Source organism: Cariama cristata, unplaced genomic scaffold (genome assembly GCF_000690535.1).
Source record: "Cariama cristata isolate BGI_N322 unplaced genomic scaffold, ASM69053v1 scaffold15342, whole genome shotgun sequence".
NCBI classification, from domain to species: Eukaryota; Metazoa; Chordata; class Aves; order Cariamiformes; family Cariamidae; genus Cariama; species Cariama cristata.
In genome coordinates this window covers 62993-77864 of record NW_009603387.1, presented here as the reverse complement: position 1 = coordinate 77864, position 14872 = coordinate 62993, and the positions used below count along the sequence as shown (strand labels likewise).

Below are 14872 nucleotides of genomic sequence, written 5' to 3'. Positions count from 1 at the left end.
TATATTGGGGGGGTGGGAGAGAAGAATGCACAAGATGTGTTTTACTCTTGCCAGAATGCTGTCAGATGTGAGGTTGCTTTGCAGGATGGTGCCTGTCTTCCTCAGTCACACCCTACAAACCCGTGCGCAGCCTTTGCATAAAATACAGTTGATTTTTCTGATCCCTTGCAGTGGCAGCTGACCAATACTCTTGATTTGCTTTCACAGGAGGAGCCAGCTCCGCCGGTGCAGGGCCGGAGGTCATCACTCAGCGGGGTGTGCTACCTGACTATGGGTCTCCTCGTACTGCTCCTGGGCTTGGTCTTTGCATCGATGTATGTGTACAGATACTTCTTCATCACCCAGGTAGGGAAGAGTCGGGAAGGACTGCTGGCTCTTCAGCCAGAAAAACTGCTTCAGCCTTTGAAAGAGGTGATGCTGTTATTTACTGCTTTGCACTGCGGTAACTCAGAGCCAGTCCTCCGGACAGTACAGATGAGACACGTCTTAAGTGGTAGGCTCAGGCTCACCTCCATCCTGCTTGCCAGGAAGGACCTTCCAGAAACCCCCTTCTTCCCCTCCCTTATGGCCTTGTTTTGCCTTTTTTTTTTTTTTTTTGACTCCATAAAAATATCCTGCCAGTTCTACCTTTTAAACCCAACATTACTGCTGTCGGGGTAAGGCAGTCTGAAAGTGTGACTTGTTGTGAGGGGAAAGCAAGCCCTGGAGAGAGCAGGGAGGTACAGGCAAGGGACCAGCTTTTTGCAAGTAGGTTTTTTTAGGCCCTAGCACAGCAAAATTCTGTACATCTATCAAAAATAGGTGCTGCTATTAAGACAACAAGCAGACAAGTGAAAAGTAAGTGGGAGATGCTATGGAAGGTGAGCCCTCAGCCTTCATTAAATTCAGCACCTTTTCTTCCACATAGTCTTCACAAAGCCTGGCTTAGCTGAGGCACTGGGCTGACAGCATTGCGGTGGATCAGAGCACAGGAATGAGACAAGGCAGAGCTGCTTTTTAAGGAGAAAACTGCTGAGCTCTGTGGCTTGCTGAGTGTTTAGCCAAGAAACCCTAGAGCATCAATTTGCACTGAAGCCCTCGTTCTGCTGCGGAGCAACTATTAGTGAATGAGTTCTCCCAGGACTGCTGGCTGCCTTCGTCTCTGCAGCCAGCACTTATCCACTCAGCAGTATAGTCTTTTTACACACTCCCTCACTCCATAAATTTTCTTGCTGTCAAATTAATTTGCAATCTTTGTTTTAAGATGCATCAGTGCTTTATTACCTATGCTCACTTATACCTGATCTGGAAACCCTGTGACAACCATAGGGCTGCTCAGCCCTCCCACACACTGCTGTGTTAGTGTGATGAGACGCTGTTGCAGGGCTTTTGGTGTAGAGCACTTCCTTATGAGGAGAGGTCCCTGGCATTGAGGGAAGGTTATCGACCACGTTATGGACAGCGTTCAGTCCATCACCCAGTCCATAACCTACCCTCAGCGCATGCTGAATGGTGCTGAGAAATGCCCGTTGGCCCATTTGGGGCCACCCGTTGTCACCCCACTGCCTGCCTGCGATACCAAATGGCAGCTTAGATCCAATTACATGGAAAAGCCTGTTCGACATGATCAGAGGTGCTTTGAGGACCAGGGCAATGGGACCTTTATGTCTCAGTCTCCAGTGGCTGCAGTTTGTCCCTGTGATCTTCACGCTCAGATTTCATCCCTCTGTTACTTCTCTTGACTGTAGCTTATGCTTTTGGAGCCCTGGAGAGCAGCAGCTCCTGTTTTGCAGTGAAGTGATGCCGCTTTGTTTTGGTGCATTTGCCATTTACAAACGCTTTTAGAAATGATAGACTGCTCGCCCCAAGCTTATATACCTTATGTAGACAGCTGCAGTTACTGGAAGCTGTGTCTATGGAGGGATGTGAATAGCCTGGTTATGAAATTTAAAAGCTTATAGGCAATCAGTTTGCCTTTCTGAATTACCCCTTGTGAAGTCCCCCAGGGAATCCTTTACTCCCTTTGGACCTGGCTGGCTGGAAGGGAGACGTGGTCATTTCACAAGGGTGTTTTGCACTACATTCATCAAGAGTGGTTTCTGGTAAAAAGACTGATCTTGAAATATTCTCAAGCATCTGTCTGAAAAGGGTGTTTTTACCCAATATGGGTACATTTCTTCCTGTGTTTGCTGTAGTTCTTAGTGGAGTGTACGAGTGTTGTACCTCCACCTGGATCTTGTCCCCACAGCTGCCCCGTGAGAGCGTGTTTCACTGCGGCGTCCTTTACGAAGACTCGCTGTATTCGCCATTCAAAGGGCAGCTGGAGTTGCATGAAGACGTCAAGATATACATTGAGGAGAACTACGAGCAAATCAATGTTCCAGTGCCCCAGTTTGGAGGGAGCGACCCCGCGGATATCATCCACGATTTCCAGCGAGTAAGGAGCTCTTGGGGCCTTTGGGGGCATAGCATGGCGCTGAGCTGGGGTGCAACAGCACCATGCTCATGGCTTAGCGCTATTGCTGTTGTCACATATGTCTATGATGATCTTGGTACCGAGCTGTCCTCCTTCCCAAGGTCCTCTGTGAGATTTTCCAACCTGTTTGTCTTGCTTGGTAGGGAGGTCCTTGAACAGGTTTGTTGCTTAAAGCAGTTTCCTGTCTTCCCTGAATTCCATGTTAAGGGCTCAAATCCTTAATTTCTCTCCTTGGAATGCAGGGTCTGACAGCTTATCATGACATAACGCTGGATAAGTGCTACGTCATTGAGCTGAACACCACTATCGTGATGCCTCCTCGCAACCTGTGGGAGCTGCTGGTTAACGTGAAGGTACAGCTGCAATCCTGCTTATTTTGCATGCTTTTCTTGAGTTGGCTTCTGATGCCAGCTAGAAGCTTGTGGGAAACCAAAACTGCTGTGCCTGTGGAAGTAAGCCTTGGCCCTGACAGAGCTGAGCCTTCACGTAAAGCGAAGGCTTCAGGGACTTTAGCTAAAGTATTAATTTTGCAGACAGCATGGTAACACTGGCATGACAGATCAACCTGACCAGGGTGATGCAGAGAAGCAGCAGATTCCTTCCCTCTGGTATTTACTGATAGTAGGAATCAAGGAAAAAAAGAAAAAGTTCCCTTCTTTCACTCTTGCCATGATTACCGCTGCAGTTTGCCATTTGCAGAGCTCTCAATGTCTCTTGGGGAGTACCAGGCCTTCAACTTTCACCCTTTGGGGGGCAAATCTGTGCTGCCCGCCCTGCTGTGCTGCATCTTGCAACACTGGACTTGGGCTCATGCAGTTTTGCTCACAGCAGGCATTAATTGGGTTTAGTACCAGCAGGTTTGTTCAGTTCAGAAGCTCATGCCACTATTGCGGTGACTGAAAACAATCTTCTTAAGATTAAATAGTACTCTATTTTAGCAGCAGGAAAAAAACCCAGGATTTTTAAGACTGCAGAAGATGCACGTCTATCTCAGTCCTTTGCAGGTAAAGCGCTGAGCCTGGGTCTCTTACTCCCTTCTGTGATGGTCTGCTTAAAAGGAAAAAATAAAACCCCAATCTAACTCTTACTCTTTCTTAAGTTCTCTTTACTCACTTGCGGCTACATGCAGTGTGATGAACTTTGTAGGGGTTAAGCTCAGAGGCAAAAGGTTGTGCCTTGCGAGGTGACTGATCTCCAGTCCTTGTCAAACTCCCAGTTTGTTTCCTAGCAGTCCTCGCAATTTCATGCACTGTGACTGTCTTGCAAATGTGCTGGAAACACTGCTGGGATACAACACATGTTTACTTACAATTTGCTCCAAACCAACCACAGCTTCTGACCATGGCAGTTGAGCAGTCCCTGGGGCAGAGGGAAATGGAAAAGGCAGGATTGCACAAGCTGACAGCAGAGCTCCAGAAGAAAACAGAGACTAGGAATGCTGATCACATCCTAAAATAACAGATATAAACTCACAGTCAGTGAAAATGATGCTTTGTCTTTATCAGAACTTGAATTTTAAAAGGGGATAAAAGTACAATTAAAATCATCTTATGTGTTTGATTCTTTAAAGAGAGTACACGGCAGATGTGGGTTTAAATAACTTACTGATTACTGGAATGGGTAAGTGTCCAATCTGCCAAGGTTTTAACATGTACCTTAGAGACATTGTTTTTAAGTGTTTAGCTTAGTCTTTAGCTCAGAAAAAGTTTTTCACCTTGAGGACGGTGAAGCAGTGGAACAGGTTACCTGGGGAGGTTGTGCTGCCTCTTCAAATCCTTGAAGGTTTTCAAAACCAGACTGGATAAAGCCTTGAGGTCCCTCCCCAGCTGAATTATCCTGTGAGCCAGCGATCTTCATGTGCACAGGCAGGGCCTTGCTGGTGGCCTGTGTCAGGCAGAGAGAGCAAATTTCTTTCTGCTGCAGGAGCCTTCATCACCTTGCCCCCTCTCAGAAGTGCTCCTGTTTGGATGCTGGATGTGCTGCATTGGTCCTTGGACTTGGAGACTTTTGCCTTCTCTGCATCTCTGAATCCAGTCAAGGCCCTAATGAATGAGACTAATTTCTAGTTGAAAGTTTAGTTTTGAAGTTGTTCAGTGGCTTCAGTCCTGTTTCTAGGACCAAATCTCAGCCCAGCAAATAATGTTAATGGTTTGCTCCAGCAGTCTGTGGCGGCACAGCGAGTCAGTGAACCTTCTTTGCCCCTTTCCTCCCCAACCAGCCTGGTGCCAGGGTGCCCTTTGTAGTGTGGCTGCTACGTGCCCTGTGCCTGCTCTGCAATCCCCGCTGTGCGCGGGCATGGCTGTGCCAGGCCCTGCTCAGGTCTTGGCCCTGCTGTCACCATGTATGTGTTACGAGGCCTCTTGTTTCTGATTTTTTTGCCTGTAAATGGCAGCTGTGCTGCTTCTTGCAGGCTTTATTTTGTATAGGTGTGACAGTTCAGGGAACAGGGCTGCATAAGTATCTGAGAGGAAAGGACGAAGGAGTGCTCCCCCTGCCCAGCAGCAGGAAGTTGGAGATGACCCAGTTGAATGATGGACGATCCACATCTTTTGTGGAATGCAAGGTGCTCAAAGCTTTAGTTTTCTTACAACTCTTGGCATCATCCTTACTGCACAGTCCTGCAATGGAGGAGCAATGATTCCTGACTACTTCAGCTGCCACAGCTATTTAAGTCTAAAACAAGGAAGAAACTGGGTTGTGTGCATGTGTGTCTCTAAGCCCTGTCACCATGTCAAGGATGTGGCAAATCCTCAGGTGTTAACATGACAGCTCCTGCCAGTAACTGCACATATCACATGCCCTCTCCTGCACTCTCCCACCAAGAATCAATGATTGAATTTCTTGCAGAACTGTTGTGTTAGTGTCGTACAAACTTCCACTAATAGTCTAGTCCTCCAGCATTAGAGGAAAGCTTTATTGATCCAGTAGGCTCTGCCAGCCCAACAGCACGCACTAAATTAAGACAGCATGTTTCCAGCTACATCTCTATGGAGATAACCAGTCCTGTGGTGGAAACTGAAGAGGCGTTATTTCAAATTGTGCTGTTGTTGCTCGCTTTTCCTCTTGGTTCTATTTATACTGGCCCCAGGATCTGCTGGTTCTTTTGTTTCTTTGGCTCTTCTTAAGTGACAGGGACCAGAAGTGAGTCTTTGTTTCAGGATCCAGTTAGCATCTAGTCTTCTCAGAAGAGCTCCCCCAGCCCAGGCTGTACTTGTAACAAAACTGCTTATTGCCACAGTGGTGCCCAGGCAGCTGCAAGATGCCCTGAGCACCTGGGAATCAACTTGCAGAGAGTCTTCAGTGCCAAGCAGATTTCTTTCCTGCAGGGAGAGAGGTGGCCTCCATCCCCCGGGTTCTCCCAGGTACTCTGTTTTCTCTCTCCCCATTTTTTCCAGCCCCTGCTGACTTTCTGCCTTGTCCCCCTGCCAGGCACCCCACTCATCACCCTGGTCTTCATAGCGGCCTCCACTCCAACAGCAGGGAGCTTGCATGTGCTACTTTTCCTCAACTCGGTCTCTGGTGTGAGCTGCCTTCCTGCACTGCCCCAGAGTTGCTGAATGATGTTTCTGGGGTGATGGAAACGTGCCAAGAGCTCGCTTTACCGTGAATGCCTAGTGCTACTATGCAGGGTGGTGTTTCTAAATGTGGTGTCCATGACCCATCTCTAGTCCCCATTCCTGTGGACTGTAAGGGCAGGAGATCACTGTGGCTGTGCTGAATGGACCAAGGAGGAGGGGGAAACCTGGAAAACTCAGGAAACTGTTGGAATCTGAGCAGGACTGGCATTTTGGGTTTTTGCCTTTTGAACTAAATATACAATGCGTGTTTTCAGTGGAGTTCCTGGCATTTTGGTTGAGCCTTGATCCCTCTCCAGATGAACTCATTGTGCTGTCAGAGTTACAGCTTCGCACACCCTCCTTTAAAACTGGGCTTAGTTTACGTCAGGGTTGATCCTATGTTGATCCTAGCTTCGTCCCCTACGTGAACATTCAGTTTTTGGATCTAATCCATTTTGTGTGCCCTGTGCTAGTAGCACGGGGCAGTTTACTGCAAGGACAAGGAAGCATGTTGAACCGGCCTGGGTAAGTGGAGTTTCAGCCTTCAAACAGTGACGTTTCTGCAGTTTGGCTGTCCTTGACGCTCTGTGTGAGACAGTGCTGTTCGAGGACGAGATCACGGCACCGTTTGTGCATCATTTTTGTGGAAACTGTGTCGTTGCAGAAAGGGACATACCTGCCTCAGACATACATAATCCAGGAGGAGATGATCGCGACTGAGCACATCAGTGACATGGAACAGCTCGGCTCTTTCATCTACCGCCTCTGTAGTGGCAAGGAGACCTACAGGCTGAAGCGGAGGAGTGCAAGGAGACGTAAGAGCCTCATGGTGTTCAGCTGTCCTAACTCACTTTCCCTCCACATCACAGTCGTTATTTCTGCTGTTACAGCCATACTGGCCTCTTCATGGCGAGAGGGGAGGTTTCTCTGTGGGTGTAAGCACACAAGAGGTCTTTTGAGGTGTTTCCCATCTAATTCATCTAAACCCAAATCTGGGATGCTGCTGCTGCAAATGGGTGCTGGCTGCTCTGTTTCTGTCGCTGCGTTTATCGGTCTAATAGAAACATTGAGAAAATGGTTGCAGGAGCCAGCAGTTCATTTACATGTGGGCTCCTGGGCATGACCTAATAGCAGTGCTGTTGGGAACTGTTTGCAAAACTTCCCTAATGGAGACACCCACTTCAGTGGCAGCTATTCAGAGCAGATTAGATCTGCAAATTGCCTTTAATTAAGTTCTTAAGAATATCGAAAAAGATGTGAAGAGGGAATATTGGACTACCTTGAAATGATTTCATGAAAATCAGCAATGTGTATCTTATGTATGGTAATATTGCTGCAAAAAACTCCTTAATTTCAGTATTTGTATTTATTTGATTTTTAGATATTGGTGTACTTAAAGGCTTAGTTGAAACATGAACCTATAGTCAGTTTGGGTTTAGATCTCTGGGGAAGCTGCAGGGTGCTGAGAGTGTTTGGGTGCAGAAGTCATGATGGCTGTAGTTCGTGGTTACTTTCCCAACAGCAGCTGCAGAATTGTGCACGGGGCTGCTGGCACGCTGGCTGCTGCTCTCGTGGAGCCCTGGCACGGTCCTGCTTGTCAGCAGGGCACCACTGGCTTTGCCGTAAGAGCGGAGTAGCTGCCTGGAAGAGCAGTCCAGAGTTGAGGTCCGCAGTTTAAGGGCATAAGGAACATTACTTGCTTCCCAGAGATGCTGAGGCCATAGCAGGGTCAGTGCATGCAGGGATACAAACAGCCAGAGGCGGGGCAGCGATTTTAAGCCCTCCTTGGGGGTTCTGTACCAGCCTGTGACTTCTGCCGGTTTCATGAGGCTTTCTGGTCTCTGAGATAACACTGAGATACTATGAGCTGAAACCAGCTGTTTCCATGTGGCTCCCCCAGCTCATGGCAGCTCTTACTGCAGGGCCATGGCCTAGACAATATGGCTGTTCTTCCAAAGACCAGGTTATGCTGCTTTCCATATGGGCTGTGGTGTTACTGCATCTCAGTGTTCCGCATTTGCATCTCATCTGCTTTCCTTCGTCCGCTTGCTGCAGCTCTTGTAGATTATCATTTGTTGAATTTCCTCTCTCCTCTCTTTCAATCATTTCTAGGTATCAGTCGACGTGAGGCTGGAAACTGTCATCGTATTCGTCACTTTGAAAACACTTTTGTGGTTGAAACTGTTATCTGCAAAAAGTCATGAAGCCACTTTCCAGATGTAACCTTCCTTGGCTTTGCTTGCACACACATGCTTTTAGCCCTCTCTTTAGACATGGTAATCTGTCTTAACTTTTTTTACTCCCTCCCCCACTTGTGTACCTCTAACCTCTTGGGTCCGTTGTGGCCTCACAGTGGATTTTCTTCTCTCCCTGCTGCCTACCTGAGACGTTTTCTGGGCTTAAATTTACACAGTGGTCAAAGATAACCTGGGAGTAGATGCAGCTTTTTCCACACCACAGGATGGGAGTCTCTTTTGGGAGCAGATTTGGGGTAGAAGGGATGGCTGAGAAATAGGAGTGCTGGAAATAGGTGCTCTTTTCCTGGCTGAGTGATTTCAGGCTGGTATAGTGCTTTGAGGCTGCCTTGGCACAGGGACAGAAGGTCTATGTACAAGAGGAGGATTACCATTTTGATGCTGAGGTAAGATGACCAGAAATATGTAACCAGATGCACTTAGGAAGAGAATAGTTGTGAGGATGCAGACAGGGTGATTCAGAAAGCTCAACAGAGGGAGAGTTTCTGCCCACACCACACTGTGGTGGTCCCAGCTTGCCATGTGCTGTCCCCCTGAAGACCAGATTTTCAAACACTGAAAGCAACCACTAGGTGTTGTTTTTACAACTGACTCCTGGACTCACCCCTCACCACGTCACCTCCTGAACACGGCATGGCTCAGTGTGACCCACTAAGCAATGTAGGGTATCCTAATGGGTGTTCAGGGTGGGCAGGAGGCCAGGGCAAGGAGCAGTGGACTGGGAATGACACAAGTGACACAGCATGTCCCTGCTCCCCAGCTACAAAGCAGCAGAGGGTGAAGTGCAAGGCTGTGTAGCTTTTTCTCTAACACCCAGTTGCATCTGCTGTGGATCCTGGGCAGATCTGCTGTCTCTTTGCCCAAGTAAATAGAGAGGTGAATCTTTGATGCAAAGTGGCAAAGCTCCACTGATGTCCCATCTATAGGCCATGGCTGAGAGTGGAGCCAGTTGGTTTACTCCAGCCCCGTGTCTGTCCTGGCCAGCTCTGCTTGCCTGGAAAGATGAGTTATGTTCACACGGGTCTTTGTTCCTGAGTTGTCGAGATCCCATCTGTGTGTGGATAGCGTGCCATGCCTACATACAAAGTGGTGTCAGCAGCAGAACTGGTAGTTACTGGCAAATACAGAAGCAGAGTTTTTACTTTTTTTTTGACAGAGTGTGTATTCTCATATAACTCCTCTGATGAAAGCTGTTTTGATAGTAATTACTGTAGTCCAGCCATGTATCACATTATCTGCAGGCACCGTTGTAGTACAGATATTGATACAAGGCAAGATTCAGCTGATCAATACACTGCAGAGAAATTGTGTGAACAAAACTTCATTTCTATTGATCATCAGACGGAAGAATTGCAGAGTAATTAAATATTCTTCCCTCTGTTCCATAAATATAGTTAAAACCGATTTGGTTCGTGAAACGCAGGCAGTTTTTTGGCTTGAAAGAACGGGGTGAGTTTCAACTTGGCATATTCATGTTAATTGGTTTCCAGCAAATCTGAACTTGTTCACCATCTGTTGAAATGAGCTTGCTTTAGAAGAGGAAGCGTAAAGTAAATGCAAGTACAATCATTAACGCAGCAGAACCAAAAAAGTAAATATATTTTAGAATAAAACTTTTAAGTAATAATACTGTGAGTTAATTATGTGAAAACAAAACAATATCTCAAAATGATCATGTAATGCAATAGGAATTAGTATGTCCTTAGAGGCTGAGAATTTATTTTTTTGTATAAACATAGTCAACGATAAACATTAAGTTTTAACAGGTAGAGGAGTACGCTTTGGTTTCATTCTGTTTTAAGCTTGATGTGAAATGAAAAATTATCTGCGCTTCATGCAAATTGGTAAAGAAAACTTCCCACTGCCAGAGGGGTATTTGCTTTTCTAGCATTGTGTTTTTCCAACGATAACTTGCTACTAGCCCTAACATTTCATTGCAGAGTGAATGACAACAAGTGGGTCAGAGAATTGGTTTGCTTAATGGAAGTAATGCAAACTGGTAAATTTAAGCCCTGCGTTTCTCTTCATTTCTAGGAACACAAGCCTGTACTCAGGTGAGCATACAGACCTTTTTCCCCTTCCTTCTGATTCTGCATGAATTAACTGGTCATTGAATATGCTAACTCTCTGCAATCCCACAGCTGTAAGGACAAGCCTTGGTTCTTTAAGGTGAACTAATGTGGTCACTGTTTCATAGGATGAGGATGCAGTTGTCTAGAAAGAAAACATAAAATGCTTTGTATATTTTGTCTGGTAGGACTCTTAACTTCTTAGGAAAAATCCATGGGTTAATAAAATCTTTTATCTCGGATATGTAAAGCGTGTGTTTGTTCAGAATGAAAAGTGCATACCTTCCATGAAGCTGTCGCTCGTGGGAGGCAGTAGCCAGATTGCCCTGGAGGGGCCAGCCTGGTGGCATCTTGGAGCTGATCAGTGGGAGGATGCTGCGATGTGGAGGCCCTTTCTCATGGTGATGGGAGAGCTGCTGGGGATGTGGCTGAGCCACCTGCTGTGGAGCCTACTTGTGCCTGCAGGCTCTGCAGGGCTTTTCCCCTGTCCCTCTGCTTCCCTGGGAGACCTGAGGGCAACCCATGTTGGGGAAGTCACTGCCAAACTGAGGTCTGTGAAAGCAGCAAGGTACCTCTGCTGCTTGGGTGGCTTGTGGGTGACTGATCTTCACGCTCAGCCTTGCTTCTGCGTAGAAATTTGTTTGCATGTGGCCTAAGCCTGCTGTTGCCTTCTGGCCAGCTCTGCAGGGCAGGACTTTGGAGGGCTTCCCTCCTCTCCTCACTGCATGCAGCGATGTGGGTCCCTTAGTGCTACTCTGAGCTTTCTCTTGCCCTCTTTCATCCTTCTGGTAGGGTTGTGTTAGAATAGCATTCCTGAACTTGACTGTTCCTCTTTCCAAAATCAGTCTCTGGTCAATCAGTGAGGAAGTTCACATTTCACTTGTTACAGTCATTTTTGCTCCATTTTGCATTTACCTCTTCAGTATCTGGATGCTTTCTCCATTATTTGGGTTCTGCAGAAGACATCTGCATTTTACAGTAATTATGTTTGCCGAAACCTCTTCTCCCGGGCTGGCCCAGCCAGCTCTGTCTGACGGCCCTCTCCTTCCATTGGCACAGAGCTGAGGAAGCGACTCTGCATCACCTCATGGGGAACCTGACTCCTTTAGCCATTTTCACCTTTTGAAGGCTGAAATGCTGATACTAAGAACATGACCGATGCATTTCAGTAAAACTAAAGTTACCTTTGAACATAGTCAGCCACCTTGAGACTTCTCCACCATAAAGAAAACCAGCTTGTATTCTGAAATTTTGCACTTTCTTTTGAACGTTCACTCTTGGCTCAGTTTTTCATTTCTTGAGGTTGTGTTCATTGCCCTTCACTCTTAGGAGACTTGAAATAAGTCAGTTCCACTTCCTAATCTCACTCACACTCTCTGGCAGAAGGCTGCTTTATTTGATTGAACAGCGGCGCATATAAAAGCTTGGCAATAAAGCCTGGTTTAGGAGGACTCTGTGGCAGGGAGGCAGTTAAAACCATAAGATATGGGTCACTGTGATAGCAGCTAGCACCTAATATAAGTTACCTTTTATTTTTGGTAGTCATATATTGCAGTATGGCTCAGGGCTTGTTATTTGGCTTTGCCAGGCAGTGCTCAATAAGTCAAAGTTTTAATTTAATTGTAGGAGCATCCGCTTCCAGGCTCTGGTGGGTTTAAAAAAAAAAAAAAAAAGCCCAAATGTACTGGAAACCTTTTAACTTAGCAGTTATGGGGTGGGACCTCAGTGTCTCTTCTAAAACATAAATGAGCTCTTTATTTGTTACAAGTCTTCTACAGCTCCGTTTACAGTCCAGTCCCATCCCATGAAGTGCAGCCCATTGAGATTTCTGCAGGCTTGGGACGAGGAATAGTTTGGCTGCGAAGGACTACATAGGCTGCAGCAAGGAGGCCGAAGGACCCATTTCTTCACCAGCATGGTGGAGGGACCCGTTTTTGGTGGGGACAACGGTTGCGTCTTGTTGATGTGTCACGCATGTTTCTGGGGAGGTGGCAGGACTGCTAGGTCCTTCAGGAAAGGGCAACCAAACATGGGCAGTGGGCACATTTGTCCACCACCTGCCTGGCAATGCCACGAGGCTCTGTGCTTGCAGGTACCCCACGCAGCAGCTCTGCCAGGGCTTGGCCGCCCACTGCCAGCACGGATGTGGGGTGGCCTGTCCATGGGGTGTGCTGGGTGTCTTGAAGGGCCGTACTGCCCACACTGGCTTGGCACGGGCAGTGGGAAGCTGCTCTCCACAAATTGTCTTTTGGCTTTGGGGATGAAGATGGATTGCTGGGCCACTTTTGTGCTGTGAAGAATGAAAATAGCTGTTAAGTGTTGCCCTGTGAAATGGCTCCCTGATGCACGTATCTGAAAATTGGGCGGTCCCCATTTTATTATGGTTTATAGGACTTTCAGTTTTCCTTGCTGGGAATTGAGTACAGCCCATTTAGCTCAACATGACCAGCTGTCTGATATATTATGTTGATGCCAAGCTAATGAAAGCCTGTTCTCACTCTTATACACACTTACATATGTGCCTTAGGATGTACAAGTTGTGCCTGAGTGTTTTGCTGCTTGTGTTCTGATTTCCACCCAGGACATGATAAAAGTAAGTATTGTGGATGCTGTTACAGCTTCCCAGAGGAAAAAGGGCATGTTTGGGCAGCCGTATAATCTACCCAAAATAGCTTCCCAAGTTAGTGTCCCAGGTCCCAGATAAATTCCTGTTTCTTACCCTTTTGGTAAGTACAATTCCTGATGGGGGCATTCGTGTCCCAGTGAAATCAGTCAGGTGCTGCAGCTCCATCAGAGGGAATGTTTTCTGGCTTAAATAAATAAGCAGAATTTGAGGGGAGAGGGTTGCTAACAAATAGGGGTTGAACTTTAGAGAATACTTTCAGCTGAAAAAAAATACAGCATAAAAAGGTGGGTGGAAGCAGCTAAACTTCCTGATGTTAAGCTGAAGCATTTGCTTTAGTATTTTAGTAATTAAGTTATTGTTTCTTGTTTTAAAACAATTTTTGTCTAAAAATGCTGAATTAAAATGATCAACTGACATAGGAACAAAACAAGCAGTGTTCATTTTGTGTTAAAAGAAAAGTTGTGTTGACCAAAATGTCAATAAAACATGACTTTTTGGGGGTTTTTGTGCTGGAAAAACATGAGATAACCTAATTTTGGTTCAGTCTGAATCTTTTTTTTTTTTTTTTTAAATTCGCTTATACCCCAACAGGAGAAGTCCCTGATTTTCTATCCAGTGTCTAGCCTTATTTGCCAGCAGGGCCCAATGGGACTGAAAAGGGAACTGGAGCTTGAAGCCACATTTGGACCATCCACTTTGTCATACTGAAATTAGGAGTCTTTGCTTGGATGCAAGGACATCTCTAGAGAATGATTTTGAGTGCTCATTTTAGGAGTCTACATACCTTAGTCTCCTAAGTTAGACAATATGAACATCCTTGTGGGTCAGATATTTTTAATGACTGGTATTTTTTTGAAACAAGAGTGACCTTAGGACAGGGTGATGCTGACCGTTGCTTTTCCTGGCTGCTGTGTACGTGGCCCTGGGTACATAGGACCCTTCTGCTTCTCTGCATGAGGACTAGACCTGCTTGCTTTGAAATGCAGCTGACTTGCTGTGTCTGCAGGTAAGGAGGTAAGTGCTGAGCAGAAACACCAGTTGGGTGTCCCTGTGTGCTGGCTTTTGGCTGCTGCTTTCAGTCTCTGTGGTATTAAAGGAAAATCTCGCGATTTAGGTTGGAGCTGCCTCTACAGCAGCTTCAGCTGATCACTAAGTGACCTTCCCCATCCCCATAGATTCCTTTTGTCCCTTGCCCATGGGGTCCTCACAGCTTCCAGTTGGGTCTTGTGGGGCAGAGCTCTCCCCGACAAGGTGGCACATGGCAATGCCCCATCACAGCGGGTGGTCCCCAAGAGAAGTCTCCGGACAAAACACCTGCAGATGGGAGCGGTGCAGCACAGCCCCGAGCCTCAGCCCCTGCCCTCAGCCTCTCTGTGACTGGGCTGTGACTGATGGCCTGCTGGAGGTAATGGGAAGATATGGCAGAGATGATAAAACATGAAAGGCAACCTCGCAACTGGGACTGATTATATAGGCTTACACGCCTCTTCTGTAGGCAGGTCACGTCAGAGGATGGGCTGGAGCGGGGTGCATTAGGCAGGAAGAGCACATGGTGCACAAACTGCCTGACAATTGTCAGCACTTTAACTCCTTCCCTCGCTAAAATCTTAAATGAGTGGGTTGGAGAATAAACAGTCAGCTGTTTCCTTAAGTTTGCTGAGAATATTTGCTCTGGGAATATTATTATTCATAGTGAATGTGGAAGGTGTTTGTGCCAGCTCTAATTAACCGTTCTTGCTAGCACAAAGATACTCTCCAGTGGAAGCCAGTACATTATTCTGTTCATTTGGATTAATTAGTCTGAAAAGGCCGAGTATGTAATTTCATAGTTGAACTTTTAGATCTGTATTTGAATTGAACTGAAATCATATTATGCAATGATTGAAATATTCTCATAGTCTGACTAGGGA

The 14872-nt window shown here is 46.5% G+C and overlaps 1 protein-coding gene across 1 annotated transcript; it reads left to right on the top strand.

Annotated features, from left to right (window-relative positions):
* The first annotated feature begins 213 nt into the window (after positions 1 to 213).
* ITM2C (integral membrane protein 2C) lies at positions 214 to 8495 on the top strand. Its single transcript, XM_009695183.1, has 5 exons — positions 214 to 345; positions 2228 to 2416; positions 2698 to 2808; positions 6677 to 6827; positions 8125 to 8495. The coding sequence occupies exons 1-5, from the start codon at positions 271 to 273 to the stop codon at positions 8214 to 8216; spliced, it is 618 nt and encodes a 205-aa protein (XP_009693485.1). The 5' UTR covers positions 214 to 270; the 3' UTR covers positions 8217 to 8495.
* Positions 8496 to 14872: the final 6377 nt, after the last annotated feature.

What these genes read in the sequence shown, in the direction of transcription:
- ITM2C (XM_009695183.1), top strand. Translation starts at nt 271, where the DNA reads ATGGGTCTCCTCGTACTGCTCCTGGGCTTGGTCTTTGCATCGATGTAT. An exon ending in GATACTTCTTCATCACCCAG is followed by an intron (nt 346 to 2,227) that starts GTAGGGAAGAGT and finishes TTGTCCCCACAG; the next exon opens with CTGCCCCGTGAGAGCGTGTT. An exon ending in GCGGAGGAGTGCAAGGAGAC is followed by an intron (nt 6,828 to 8,124) that starts GTAAGAGCCTCA and finishes AATCATTTCTAG; the next exon opens with GTATCAGTCGACGTGAGGCT.